The sequence below is a fragment of the Lactuca serriola genome, chromosome 9, assembly GCF_051521515.1.
Source record: "Lactuca serriola cultivar US96UC23 chromosome 9, Lser_US96UC23_V15, whole genome shotgun sequence".
NCBI classification, from domain to species: domain Eukaryota; kingdom Viridiplantae; phylum Streptophyta; class Magnoliopsida; order Asterales; family Asteraceae; genus Lactuca; species Lactuca serriola.
In genome coordinates, this window is record NC_136416.1 from 68,588,300 (window position 1) to 68,604,930 (window position 16,631).

At 37.8% G+C, this 16,631-nt stretch overlaps 1 protein-coding gene across 1 annotated transcript; it reads left to right on the forward strand.

Moving 5' to 3' along the window:
• Nucleotides 1–1,277: 1,277 nt before the first annotated feature.
• Nucleotides 1,278–1,770, forward strand: LOC145075803 (uncharacterized). Its single transcript, XM_079021912.1, has 3 exons — nucleotides 1,278–1,332; nucleotides 1,415–1,509; nucleotides 1,564–1,770. Exons 1-3 carry the CDS (start codon nucleotides 1,278–1,280, stop codon nucleotides 1,768–1,770), a joined length of 357 nt encoding a protein of 118 aa, XP_078878038.1.
• The last annotated feature ends 14,861 nt before the right edge of the window (nucleotides 1,771–16,631 follow it).

Genomic DNA, 16,631 nt, shown 5'->3' on the forward strand with positions numbered 1-16,631 from the left:
AATCCTAATTGTCATGACTATTCATTTCCATCACCCATGGGTTCAACAAACACCATGGAGCATCCTATGGGTTTTAGCCCAACTTGATAATTCATGGAGCAATTAGCCCACTATACAAGTATCGATGATTTACACAATCAACTCATATATTTAATTAGTCACCTTTTGATCACTTAATTAATTCCAAATTAATTCTTGATCAATACTAATTAAATAATACAATTAATATATTAGAACTTATAATATATTAATAAACCTTAAGTGTTATTTCTCTAATTTTAGTCTATCCAAATGCATGACGCCATGCAACCCAAATGAACCATGCCAAACCGGGTCAAGTACATAACAGAAATAGTTATGTACTTAGCCGCCTTATCCAACAATTAAAACGTGACCTCGATGCATACAAATGATAATTTCCGATCCAAATTCTATTCAAGCCTTCAACTACAAGATTAAAGTCTTTATTCTTCAAGAACGTAACAAAAGCAATTCTATTACCAATTTTTGATAAATTCTGGGTAATATAGACATCTGATACAGTACCATGACACTCACAAAGCTTCCATAAACCATTTACTGACATGGATTCTTGGAAATTGGTGACAAAAATGTTAACTAATAACTCATCAACTTTTTTGTAATTTTGGTTCATAAGATCATTCCCATTTCCTTTTTTATGAGGATCTTTAATTCGTATTTGGTGATTCACAAGCCTCCATTTCCACACTTCATTCTTCCGATTACCACCTATGGAAACCACTCTTAAGAGACGAAGCATAAATATGTAAACGACTAGTGCCATTGCTAGTAGGAATATGGCCGGAAATCGAAAGCCAGAAAAGATCCTTCAATTTTGTGTTTTTAATTCTCAAATGACAAAATTTTGTCAATATTGAATGTTAAAAGTGATTTTTTCCATTTTTTTATTGTTTCGTTATTTTACTATATGTTTTTTTTATTGTTTATAACTTTTAATGTGAATTGATTATTTAATTTTTGTTCATTTTTTTGATTATTTGATTTTTGTTTGTTTCATAAATTCAAATTAAGGATGTCCTTATCCAAATTTTTGTAAAAATAATGATAAAAAATAGTTGAAGAAGATAATGAACAACATAAGCATATGAAAGTTGATTTAAGTTCACAACCTGTTAATCCAACAGAGCAACCGGGTATGGAATTTAATCATGTAAATCAAAGAGATTAAATTAGAAAGACATACTTGAAAAAAGGTCATTTCCAACCTCAAAACTCAAAGTATCCACAACGTGCTTATGGAGGTAAACAACGAAGATTCAATATATCTTGGTTTGATGACAACAAATATTGGTTTGAATATAATATAAAAGAGAATGCTACCTTCTTCTTATGTTTTTATCTATTCAAATCTGATAGTGGGGACTACTTTTAGGTAATGTTACATTGTTTTGTGATAAATACGATGTTGAAATCATTGATATGGAAGATGCATATTATGATGGAATCAGTCGTCGAAGAGGTTCACATGTTAGTAATGTGTGATATTACCAACTTTATTTATTTATTGTGTTTTGTCAATAGCATATTAAAGATTCTTTTTATTTTCATGTTAACAACTTGCACCATTATCATGTTGATATATTTAAGGTGGTGATTGATATGAAACTTCAAAAGCTTAACCATCGCTTTAAAGAAGTCAACATGAAATTACTATTTTGCATACCACATGGATCTTTTAAAGCCTTTGATTTGGATAAACTAACGGAAATTGCTACACTTTATCGCTAAGAGTTTGCAACACAATATGATCTTCAAGTTCTTGAAATTGAACTTAAAAATTACATTAAAGATGTGTGAGACGATGAACGATTTGATAAGTTGTAAAACAATGGAACTTGCCAAAATGATGGTCGAATAACGAAAGAATATAATATATCCTAAGGTTTATCTCATATTGAAACTTACTTTGATCTTACCCATTACAAAAACGAGTATGGAACATGCATTTTCAGTAATGAAGTTGGTAAATACTGATGTATATAAAATGGGTGGTAAGTTTTTTAAGTGATAATTTTGTGTCATATATTGAAAAAAAAAAGTTTTAGGAAGTAATAGAAATAATACAATTGTGAAAATATATCAAGATATAAGAACTCGTTGGGTACAATTGTAAGAACTTTAAATCTTTTTTTGCTTATATTAATGATCCGAACCCGCAGCTAATATTTTTTGATTTTTTTTTTCATGTCCTATCAGTTTCAATTAAGTAGTGAACATGTGGTTTTACATTCTAGACTCGCTACTGCTTATAGTTAAATCACATGTAATGTTTTGATACAAGATGCTTTATGGAATGCTAAAACTACTTTGTCTCATATACATAGTGAAAAGTCCTATAAAAGAACATTCCTCATCGATTTGAGTAGTAGCAATAGTAATTATTTTGCCTTTTTTTAAAGGTACTGATCAAAAGAAAAAATTTGGCAATGTGTCAAACCTAGTTTGTAAACACTACAGCCTTAAAGATCATACTATGGAAACATGTTATAAACTCATTAGATTTCCAAAAGATTTCAAGTTTAAAAAACAGTCTAGTTTCAAGATAAACCAAGTGAAATATTTCCAATGCTGATCATTTTATGCCTTCCCTTATTGAAAATCAGTCATTTATTCAGTTCTCTAAGGACAAAATTTTTATGATTGGTTAATAAGAAACATGCTCTGAAAGACACATCCACCAGCCTGGCTTGTGTCTTTCCTTCGGCTGATGTAACGCCCGCATCTTCGGGCTAGACAAAATAGACAATAATCATAATTTAAATCCTTAATTACGAATCTTATTAGTCGTGTGCGTTGCAGACGACCTATTAGAAAGCAATTTTAGTAATTTATCGATAAACTATGAAATGACAATCTCGATAGAAGATTATTTAGGACAAATAATATTGGCGGAAAATATAGGAGTTATGATATGAATCTCGTACATAAAACACACTTTAATCCAACTTTATATCCAGAAGTCATGGACTTCCGAAGTTTTCACGATCAATCAGTGTATCGTAAATAGTAAATCGGAGATAGGTTGCTTATTAGTCAAAGTTACTAAAACAAAAGCATAGCAGTCGTTAAACCAAGAGCATGCATATAGAGAAACTTCCAAATATGACTACGTAAGTGGAAGTTATGATTTTTCTAAGTTCCAGCGTAACAGTATGCAACACTGGTATCGAATTTTAGATCGTTTGATTGTTAGCCGAAACAATCTAAACATGAATCGAAGATCTCGTTAATAGGAACCTGACAATATAAAAACAGTCACTAACAAACGTCAAATAGGAGAGTTGTGAATTTTTAACGAAATTTAATAGTCTAAGTCTGTTAAAAATATAACTTTAAAAATAAAATCATAATTAACCAATGTAGTCTAAATGAAAGTTGTAGATCTCGTCGATAACTACACGTGGATATAAAACCCATCGAAAACGGAGCTCTTATGAAGAAGATATGAATACTCTTAGAAACAGAAATTCTTCATGCGCACTTGCACTGGCACTCCACCCAGAATGCGACATGTGGCTCCACACAGAAAGTGACACGTCACCCTCTTCCGACCAGATGAGCGGCGACACTCCAATTTAGCCTATATAAACATTCTAAATACAACTATTTCCTCACACCATTCTCCCAAATTCTCTCTGGAACACATTCCACCCTTAGTCCCTTTTACTCCCGAGTTTTTGAATACTTCGGGGAACAACTACGGTGTCATATAGCCGGTGAATAGAATCCCCCGGTTCAGAGTTCTGCCCACATAATTCCTGGTTTTCGCTAGATTACTATGTAAGTTAAGCTAAACTTATTTTATTTAAGTGTAACTTTTAAATATAGTCGTAGTCGTTATCATGAGCCTATAATTAAGATTTATCAGTAATTCCAAGTCATTATAAACATTGATCTACTTACGGGAGTAATGTCTAGGTTTGATTTAGTGAGGTGTTTAAAGTGGGATTTCCAAACAGTATATTCTATATACGAAACAAACCCTACCTCTGATATGATGCTAGCTGATTATTCCTTACTTGATAAATCTATATGTAGATATTGGGGATTATTGAGGAATCTTGACTATCAATAAATAGTCGCTAAGATTATGGAACTAGAATAAGACTAAGTGTTTTATACATCTAGGTCTCTTTGGACATGCGAAGTAAAGCGCTGCTGAAATTATCAGTCACCAATTTTATCAAGTGAGTGCATAGTCCCTTTCATAAACATGATGTCATAAAAGTATTAATTATTTTTTGGAAGTTGTATGTAAATTATATGCTATGTGTGAACAACATATGGTTCTATTTTATGTTAGGATAAATAAATAATACTATATAATAATATTAGAAGTAGCATTGTTGAGAAGAAAAACGAATAATAATACCTAACACTGTGTATGTAATATATCCACTAAAGATAGGTTAGTGTCACCTAATAATAAAGTTGGTATTAGAAGTGGGTTACAGGCACCGTAGTCTAGCCTAGGGATAAAGTTAGACTTATGGAGGATAGGTCATGTTTGTTATTGGGTAGTTGCATTAGGAGAATGTGTGTAAGCTAGGAACAATGACTAAAGTTCTTTACCGTGACACTCTCAAGTGAAGATTTTTAATAGTGGGTAGTTGCATTAGGAGAATGTGTGTAAGTTGGGCCCTATTTGATATTGGGTAGTTCCCTAGAATACCACATACCATACACAATACCAAGAATATTTGGGTGCTTGCAATCCCCTTCGGTCTATTTCAACCGGATATCGGGTCCATTTCACGCCTACCACTACCATACATATCAAACATATAGTCCTCCCTGCTTGGCATCAAGCCATGCTCGGCATCAGGCACCGCTCGACATCAAGTCCCACCCGATATTGAGCCCTGTTCAGTATACAGATCTGTCGGTCATCGTGCCCCGCCCGATATACATAAAACACATAGCACATACCACATGCAATAAGCAAAAAGATACATAGCATACATAATGGTCATTGAGACCCGCCTCGCATCGGGCCTCGCTTGGTAAACATACAAGCACATAATACATGCAAGATTCATGCAGAAAGTAGCATACTAACATAATAAACCATGGGCTGACATTGGTGCCTTCGACCCGCTAAACTAATGTGAGGAAATTCACCTAAACTGCCGAATATCTTAGATAAAAGCTCGGACTACCAATCTGAAAAATCCCCGCACGCTAGCACCAACAAATAATACCAAATTAATAATTGGTCCACAACCTATAGCTAGGATACAAGTCCGATTGTTCAACACTCAGGGTAAAATTCTATTTTACCCTTTCCTCACTTGGTCCAAAATCTAAGGTTTGCCAAAAGCATCAAAAGCTCATTATGACCCAACTTCCTAATTGGCACAAAACCCATCTTGGGCCTAATCCAATGAGGCCCAAACTCCTAAAAGATACCCATAGCTCCAAATGGGCCCAAGCACCAAAAAATCCCACATAGAGAAAACTAGGGCCCAATAAGGCCTAAAAGCCCAAAAACCACATCTCACATTGTGACCAGCCTTGGTCTGGTTGTGAGAGCTCACTCAATCAAATCCCGAACCATCATGACTCAACATGGTCAACTAATCCACAAGAAAGTCAATGGGGTTGCCCTCACGTCGTGAGAAGCCTTTCTTACATCATGAGCCCTAAGGAGATGACCAGAAACGGGACCAAATGCTTCTCATTTCGTGAGACCTTGTGCCCCACATCGTGAGAACTTTCTGAGGCTAAAACCCCAACTTTTAAGTCCCTAATCCATTAATCCTTCAATCCTACTTCTTACAGAAGCTAAAAAGGACTCTAAAGGCCAATAAAAATGATTACCTAATGGACATGCAAGCCCCAAGCATATCATAAACCCATCTTAGGTCAAAATGACAAGAAACGGCCCCAAACTCGAACAATATTCATAAATTATAACCACACTTCAGATCCATAAGACTATATCATAGGGAATGACTCACGCATTCATCCATAAAGTTGCCAACTTTATGGATCCCAGGCATGCAATCCAACATAAACATGGAAAAAGGAGCTTAGAACTTAGATCTAGAAATTAGAGCTCGGAAAGATTGGATCTTGGACATTTACAATGGTCCAAAATGTGCACAAGATGATGATGATGATGTTGATGATGATGATGATTAAGCCTCTTTATTGAACCAACACTCTAGAACCTCTTCTTCTTCTTCTTCTTCTTCTAGACACCAAAACACTAAAATGGATCCAAAATCACCAAGATGGATTAAGGTTAGGGTTTTTCTGATTTAGGGGAAGGTGGAGGCTGAGAAATGAACCCTAAAACCAAGTTAATGGGGCTTAAATAAGTGGGAAACCCTAAAACTTTGTGGGCTTGGGCTGCAGCAATCCTCACGTCGTGAGCTCTTATTGCTCACGTCGTGATCTCAGTCCCGGATAGAATCCTCATGCGGCCCTCCTCATATCGTGAGCCTCCATGCCTCACGTCGTGAGGACCCCTTTTTCACCAAAATCCAACCTTTTGACCCTCCGAAACTCTAATTCGATTCAGCCAAGAAAACAGATGTTACAATTCTCCCCCACTTAAATTAGATTTCGTCCTCGAAATCACTCCTTACTATAGCTACAATGGACAACTCGAACACTTCTTCCACTACCCCTGAAGAGTAACCATTACTATTCTACTTGATATCCGAAACTCTAGACCATGTATGACCCCCCCCCCCCCCCCGACAGACAACCCATGGTGAAACACTGACATTACAATTCCACTTCGTATTCCGACTAATCATTTCCATTCCTTGATTATCTTGTTGTTTCCGCTAAAAACAAAATCACTAACTGATCCTTGCTACCAAAACTTCTCACTTGGTAGAAAGCTTAGATAATCCTTTAAGTAAAAGACCCATCCTGACGTTAATGAATCCATGAACACAATGACCAACAAGATACAATTTGGGAGTTAAACATTCTAGGGCTGAACAAGTCACTGATTCCTTAACTTCCGAAACGAAATGCTACCACCATAATTCTGAAGTCCCATAACTTGCTAGACCTACACACATGTAGAACCATCTGAAATCACAATCACGAGGACCTTTTATACCATCCTAACTAAAAAGATTCCTTTTGACCATAAACTCTTCTGTTGATGCCCTTGGCATACAACTTCCTTAATTCATATATTGTTGTAAAAAGATCTTGTGCATATACTCTTAACATTCCCAACGTAAGTCTTAACTAAAAGCCAACTTGGTACATAACTTAAAACCTGAGATCCAAGGATTTACACTTTCCTTTAACCTAAAATCTTCTGATTCACGGCATCCATTCACTAAACTAGGATATAAAAATCTCCAACCTACCGTTGAGACTACCAGTCCCACACCTGGTCCAACTACCAGATTTCTAAGAGTCCAAATTATAAGTCTACCCTAGCCTATGCATCACCCTTTTCCACTCACCGACCACATAATCATCCCACTAAAATCAAGATCCAAAACCTTGACCCAACCGGTCTCTAGCAAGTCTCACCATTACTGCCATAATCATGCGGGCCTCACCTGCAGGTCCCACCTAGTCTATACCAACGAACGGGCCATTCCCACAGGTCTCACCCCATTGAGAGCTACACAGCCCTAAGCTTGCCCCGGACCCGAATGCTACTCTTCCTATAACAGAGAGATGCACTCCAACAATATAGTCCACCTTACCCATGGCGCAAACTGACCCTCCTTTATACCAATGAACATCCCAACGATGGTCTATCTCAATATGGTGAATACTACGATCCCACTGCAGACTTACAACACTCCTAAACTATTTACCAATCCAGTGAATGCTACGACCACCCCACAGTCTTACGACACATAAAACCTTCCATGGTTACTACCCACGGCCTTAACACACCTATACCATATCAACCCCGATCATCCTAAGTCGAATCGGCATTTGACTATATCCCAATCAGGTGTTCGGGTCATGCTTAGAACCCCAGATCCTTAATCAGACAAGAATAGGTTGCGAGGCGCTAACACCACCCTTGATCTGGATCCATCCACATACCTGCCATGCGTCACTACAAATATGCAATGAAACCCGAATATCCCTCCCTATGCAATCCTTTAGACCAACGATTATCCCCCACTTGGGCTCGACTGCGTCCTTCCAATCCATTAGATTTGATGGATTTCCAATCCAATTCTCAACCTTATGATTCAAACTGTCGACAACCTAAGCTCACAAATGCCAACGTTCCATTACTATCCAATCTCAATGGTCTTACAACTCCTAAAATCCAGATGAATAGTCCCCGAAATCTCAGCAAGCCCCAATCACTTCCAATGATACACTCCAAATACTTAAGTCCTTTATGCTGGTGACAAAGACTATATCCATTGATTTGAACTGGCATATCTTCACTCCAACTTCCCATCCTCAGAAGTATCTCTAAATTCTAACCATCTTCACCTTCACGATTATGAAAAGCCCCTTGGCATATCCAATGACCAAACAACCCATGCTACTGCCACCTTCATCTTCTTGTTACCACTCCTTCCTTAGAAACGTGAGTGATTTGGACCCAAAGTTCCTTCCATAGACAGTGACCGATCCTACCAGAACACTTACTAGCACTTCTGAACTCTGACTCCGCTAATGAACTACTCCTGCTGATTTAGCTATAGATCTTCCAAACAATCCCCCTGAACTGACCCCATCAAGGGACCAGAACAACAACCGAACAACTGAAACTCTCTCACCAAGATACGACCATCTAAAGATTATTGGCATGCAAGAATGGCATATGAAAATTCTGGAGGATATAACTCAGGCGATAACAGAGAACTGAAGCAGATAATACTGACCCATACCAATACAAGATTCCAAGGCAAGAAAATAAATATTGATAATGAGCATGAACAAAGCAAAAGATCATATATCCATCATAACATATGATGAAACTTTGGCACCCACTGACTGACACTAAAATGTTCGACTCTTCGTTGTTGAGGCTCATACCCTGCCCTCACGACTGCCAGCGATCCTCAAAGTAACCAGAGTAGGTTCACTTACTGCTCCACCCCTCAATATTGGATTGTCGACCTTCTTGTGGCCCACCTGGTTGCAGTGAAAACACATCAGAGATGATCCATGGGGGAAATCCCTACTGAAATAACCCATCTGACCACAAGTGAAACATCCTCGGCCTATCTCCCTACATCCTCCCTCATGGGTCCTCCCAAACATGGCACAATGGCCCCGACCCTGATGGCCACTCAAATGTGAATCCTGAGTCTTGTGCCTCTTCACATGGCCCACTAAAATCCAATTTTGCTTTGGCTTCCTCTTCCCGAGGTGCTATAAATCAATCTCACGCTCTCGATCTCTAGCAATCATATAATCCAGGGTCTCGCACCCTGAAAAACTCACAAAATCTTTGATGTCTTTCCTCGACATATCATGACACCTTACCTTCTTCATCTTCTCGTCCGCTACATACTGCGGAACCAACAAAGCTCTCTCCCGGATCTTGGCAATGATCTCTACCACAGTCTCAGTCATCTGGCAAAGATCCTAAAACTCCCTTGCCAATTGTTGCACCCCTGTAGCTGGTGCAAACTCAGCCCTAAACCGGGTCATAAATTCATCTCAAACCATCATCTCCAGGGCTTCGCCTCCCAAAGCGAAGTCTACCTCCACCCACCAATCTCTAGCACGGTCTTTTAGAAGACAGGAGGCAAATCTAACCTTTGACCCCATGGGGCAGAAGCTCATCCTAAAAGTGTTAGTCATATACGCTAAATATCTCCTATTGGCAATGGGGTCCTTCTCCCCAAAGAAATCAGGAGCTCCATAAGCACAGAACTCACAGAAGGAAAGAGTGCAAGCTCCAACAATAGCCATAACCTGAGTACGAAATGCGCCCATACACTCATCCAAAATCTCCATAATCCCCTCATTAACCGTACCAAAGATCAAATGAGTGTGCTCCAAAATGCCATGGGTGATCTTCGATGAGATAAAATCCTACATTCGCTCATTAATCGACTCAATACCTACACCTGAGCCTGAACCAGAACCGGAACCTCCTCCTAGTGTGCTCATCACCACACCGAGACAAAACAACCATACCAATAATCAGAACATAACCAAGAATCCACACTCTACAGGCTTCCTAGATTCTCTAAGACTATCCTTAATTCGAGTATGATCATGTGCTTTGAGTAGTATGGACCCAATACTACCTTCCAAACCTATCCATACTGTTCTCAACAATCATCCTGAATCTTCTAAGTCACCTTCTCAAACTGATACTCCAAGAATTCACTAACACAGTGTGACTAAACCCACTTAAGCACTTCATAGGCTTTCCTAGGTTTTTGACCTCACTATGCCATCAGTTGCTGAAGAATTTCCCGTAATGTCAGTTATCGACCTCATCAATACAATCACATGCAACAAAGCTTAGATAATCCTTCAAGTAAAAGACTCATCCCTACAACGGATAGACTCAAACGAGAGTTGTACAATAGGGTCAAATTCATCACTCTGAGATTATCCAACCTTTGTCAGATGTGACTTGACATATTCACTTAGTAGCTAACCCATGTCACTAGGATTCCCACAAAGCACAAAGCAAGCAACACTCGAGCAACAGAAAATCTAACCAGCATACCAACTAATCAAGCCATTCTATCCGATTATCTGAAAACCATACTAGCATGTAACTTGAAGAGCTCAAGAAATCAGGCACATAAAGGCATCTCTGCTAGCATGGAATCTTGAGCAGATCCTTAGCCCTAATCTAGCATGAGATTCATAGATTCACAAATCAAATCATATCATATAACATGTATGGTATTGTGGGAATCACTTACTTCAGCTCGGTTGATTGCACGCATCACACCCCCTTTTGTCTTTATAAAAATTCTTTTTGAACTTTATTCCTTTTTTACAAAATCTTTTTAGGAACTCGTTTTCTTTCAAAAGATTATCAATTGCTCAGTTAGGGTTCATACATACCCGAGAGTGTGCCTGAATCCCTCAAACCAAGGCTTTGGTACCAACTTGTAACGTCCCAAAATTATGAGGTAAAGAATTCATTTTTAATTCAACTAAAACATTAATTATATTTTAAGTCAACATTCAACATCATTTTTCGAAATATTCAAATGTACTTTATAAGAAAATAGTTATCAGAGTAGAATGTCAAAATCATCATAATAGGGAAACATGGGTGGATGCGTTGCGATCAAGTTGGGCCCTTCGCTTTCGAACCGAAAGTACCTAAAACCATAACCAGAAAAAACCGTAAGCAAATAGCTTAGTGAGTTCCCCAAAATACTACATACCATACATACAACCAAGCATATATGGGTGCTTGGAATCCCTTTCAGTCTATTTCAAATGGATACTGGGTCTATTTCACCCCTACCACTACCATACATATCAAACATATAGTGGGCCCCTCCTGTCATCGTGCCCCGACCGGCCTCGGGCCACGCTAGGTATACAGATCTGTCAGTCATTGGGCCCCGCTCGGTATACATAAAACAAAAAACACATAATCATGCAATAATCACAAAGATACATAGCATACAAAATGGTCATCGGGCCCTGCCCGAAAACAGACCTCTCCAGGTAAACATACAAGCACATAACACGTGCAAGAGTCACACAAACGTCTAGCATACTCACATAATAAACCATGAGCCATCATTGGTGCCTTCGACTCGCTAAACCACAGTGTGGAAACTCACCTCAACTGCCGAATATCCTAGACAAAAGTTCGAACTTCCGATCCAAAAAATCCCTGCGCACTAGCATCAACAAATAATACCAAATTAATAGTTGGTCCACAACCTGTAGCTAGGATCCTAGTCCTATTGTTCAATAGTCAGGGTAAAAGTCCATTTTACCCTTTGCTCATTTGGCCAAAATTATAAGGCCCATCAATAGCATGAAAAGCCCATTATGGCCGAACTTCCTAATTAGCCCAGAACCCATCTTGAGCCTAATCAAATAAGGCCCAAACTCCTAAAAGATACACAAATCTCCAAATGGGCCCAAGCACCAAAAAGTCCCACACACAGAAAACTAGGGCCCAACAAGGAACAAAAACCCAAAAACCACATCTCACGTCGTGACCAACCTTGGTCACGTCGTGATAGCTTACTCAATCAGATCCCGACTGATCACGACTCAACATGGTCAACTCATTCAATGGAAAGTCAATGGGGTTGCCCTCATGTTGTGAGAAGCCTTTCTCAACTTGTGAACCCCAAGCGGATGACCAGAAACATGATCAAACGTTTCTCACGTCGTGAGACCTTTTGTCGTAAGAACAGCCTGAGGCTAAAAACCCAACTTTTAAGTCCTTAATATTTTAAGCCTTTTATTCTATTTCTTAAAGAATGTAATGTGACATCCCCAATTTCACGGCCAGAAAAGACCGACTTGTTTATGCTTTGTTTTAAAATCAGAGTAATAATTTAAAGAAAAACGGATGCGGAATTTGTTCCCAAAACAAAATATGATAAGAATTTATCAAATAATTTCTTTTAAAAAATGTATTTTCATTAAATAACAAAATCTCAGGATGTCATGTTCCGATACAGACCAAAAGCATAAACAGTATATAATAGACCTTACAACTGTTATTTATAACTACTGATCTATAATCCAAAATCTCTCGTCAAGTCCACCAACTTATACTCTTGTTCCATTACCTGTAATGCAAAGAAAACTGAGTGGGTCAGGCTTGGGAGCCTGGTAAGCATATAGGGTTTTCGACCCACAATAATATAATTATTGTATTCAACCATCAAATAATCAACCCAATTACCCATCCCCATTATCTTCTTTTTTCTTAGGATTTTACCCTAAGAATTCAACGATCCGTCATTCATTCATTCCTAAAGATTGACCTAAGAAATTGGCACAAAATCTATTGCTACATAAGGTGCATCTACCAACATCATCCTTTAAGCGCCTCTGCCAGGATTGCGTCATACACTCTGAGGCGTGATTGTCAGGTTTATGACATTCTCTTTTAGGTGCATCTGCCGCCATTATCCTTTAAGCGCATTTGCCAGGATTACGACATTCACTACTTGGTGCATTTACTGATATTATTCTTAAGCGCATCTGCTAGTATTATGGAATTCTCTAATTGGTGCATCTGCCAGTATCATTCTTAATCATCTTACATATCTCATCATTTACCTCATCTTTTTATCACATACGAACTATATCATCTACCCAGGTTCTACACAACATATTACTAGATATAAAATGGACATACAGTTTAACTCATTTAAAAACCATATAAAACATCCATTCCACACTTATCTCAAATAAGCAACAGTATATAAACAAATAGCATGTATTTCATAGCAAATACTTCATATTTATGTGTTAAAAGAGAGTGACTACACTCTCACCCAAAACATATACTTAATACATTCAGAGAATACTTGTATTAAAATCGTGTTTTGAAAGGGACTATACACTCACACATATAAACAACAATATATATAAACACATAACATGTGTTTCATAGCAAATACTTAATATTTATGTGCTAGAAGAAAGTAACTATAACTTACTCCAAATAAACAACAATATATATATATATATATATATATATATATACACACATAACACGTATTTCAAAGCAAATACTTCATATTTATGTGTTAGAAGAAAGTAACCACACACTCACTTGATCAGAAGATGATCGGACAGCACTACGGCTTTTAGAAGTAGAAATTCTTCGATGAATCCAGGATATCTTCACACGCAGGACTTCTTGCGGCCAGAGCTTCAGCTCGGAAACTCTTTTCTTCGTGGGATCTTCAGGCTTTGGGACTTGCTTCGGGTCTCAGGATGATACCGGGGCTTCGGGGGTATTTCTTTGCACGTAAATTGATGCAATACGGGTGAGAGATGAGAGAATGAGAAACCAAACTCGGCTGCCCCTTTAACTCTATTTATAGGGAAAATTTTTCATTTTCCACGTCGTTGACAGTGTTTCCACGTCGTGGGATTGATCGTCCATGTCGTGGGCACTGTTTCCACGTCGTGGTCTCTGACAGTCTTGGGGTTGCGCGCCTCGAAATTCTGAAATTCATAACTTTCGCATACAAACTCCATTTTTGATGTTCTCTATATCGACTCGTAGGTGAGAACAAGATCTACAACTTTCATTTAAACTCCGTTGGCTACTTTTGATTTTATTTTCTTAATATATTATTAATATATTATTTTTAGTAGGCCGGGAACGGAAAACTCCGTTCGAAAATCATAACTCCTTCGCCTGACGTCCGTTTTCGTCTGTCTTTTCACCGTTGGACTACTATCGACGGCATCTTCAAATCTCGTTTAAATTGTTTCGGATAAATATCGTTCGATCTCATATTCGAACTTCGGACTGTACACTGCTAAACCGAAACTTCGAAAAATCATAACTTCCTCATACGAAGTCATATTTGGGCGTTCGTTTTATGTACACTCTCGGTTTAACGAACACTATGAATTTCGTTTAGATCACTAAGGCCAAACATCGCTCTAACGTAAATTCACTATTTACGTCGCATTGTGTCGCGAAACTTCGACAGGTCATAACTTCTTCGTTATAACTCGGATTTCGGCGTTCTTTATATGTACGGAATCCTTGTAACATATACTACAACTTAGTTAAGATTAATCCTTCTAAATAATCTTCAATAAAAAAGTCATTTTTGATGTTTATCGTCTCTAAATTGACTAGCCCAGATCTACGGACGTTACAATTATCTCCCCTTTAGGATGATTACGTCCCGGAATCATCAACGAAATAGGACTTGTATAATGATTCCATATGTAATCTTTTCATCCTAGGTAATAATCGTAACTTCTATGTTTCCTCGAAAGAGTATCTAACTCTTGGACTTCTTGATCGCAGGCGATGCTCAATCTTGCATCTGCTCTTCTTACTATGTTGGACTTTCAATTGCAACCTTTGAGTTACAAAATAAATCCTTATTGAGGACTCCTTCTTCTTCTTAGGATAAATACTTTCCTTTATCTATTGTAACAGGCCGATAGGTCGTGTTCTAATGACCTCTCATCGTATGATGCAACGTTTAGACTCAAGTCTTTTAGAGTCAAATTCCAGAATGGAATATACCTTCCCTCATATTCTAATGTGATATAATCAGATTTTTGTATGTAGCACTTCTTGCTACAAGCTTCCTTAAAAATGAGCGCGATGCTATCGATCACATTTATTTCAATCTTCTGACTTAAGTCAGATGTTACGTCGAACTTGGTTCTCTGAACCACATAACAAAATCATCGTAGTCGGACTCAATTTGATATGATCACTAGGGTTAGAACATCAATCGTCTTCTTAGTCATTACCGAAACAATGGTAACGACATACTTGAATAAAAACGGAATCAATCACTAGCTTCTTGGTAACATTGTGACTTTCCTTGATCCAAGCGTGAGTCCTGTGCTTCCAGTAGTATAGATCTCTACTACTATTCACACCTACTCATACTTGTCGTAAGTATTGTCTCGCAGTCCCCAAGTCCTCAAATCACAAAACAACTTAACACATACGAATGTGTCCAAATAATCATAAAAATTTCCTAGACTCTACTAGGACTTCTTCCATGCGTATCTCCAGTCATCAATCTTGCTTCAACTTGGTTGGTGGTGGAAAGGTCATCCGATGGGACAACTTCAGGAATAACACCAATTGTTCCATCATTCCGCCAATCGAAGGTGAACATCGGACGTACCGTACTCCTCTAAATGTTCCGTTATTTTATCATACATATTCTAAAGACAAGATACCACTCTTACGATATCTTCCGATAGGTGTCATTCACTATCGTATGCCTTTCATTTCCTCTAATTACTCAATTCTCTATGATTCTTCTCCATAACGTTTTGTACACCCAAGCAGACGTTCGGTGTACCGGGCGAGAATTTAAGATAAGAAAGCTTTATTTACGATAAACGTATAAATCTCCTTATCACTCAAAAACATTTACATGATAGTTCTAATATCGTAGTCATACACTTAGAATCCTAAACACATAAGGTTTCCAGATCCGGTCGGCATCAGACCATGGATCCGAACAAACAATATCATATATGGCAAACATATAACATTTAGCACATAAAAGCATTTTAGGCATCTTTCCTAAAATATACTAGTACTTGTGTCTAAAATATGGTAGACACTCATCTCACAATCATCGCTTAGCAATCTATGTTTAAGTCTAGAAATCCTACAAATTACTAGTTCGGTTAAACTAATGCTCTGATACCAACTGTGACATCCCCAATTTCACGGCCAGAAAAGACCGATTTGTTTATGCTTTGTTTTAAAATCAGAGTAATCATTTAAAGAAAACGGATGCGGAATTTGTTCCCAAAACAAAATATGATAAGAATTTATCAAAGCATTTCTTTTAACAAATGTATTTTCATTGAATAACAAAATCTCGGGATGTCATGTTCCGATACAGACCAAAAGCATAAACAGTATAAAATAGACCTTACAACAGTTATTTATAACTACTAATCTATAATCCAAAATCTCTCGCCAAGTCCACCAA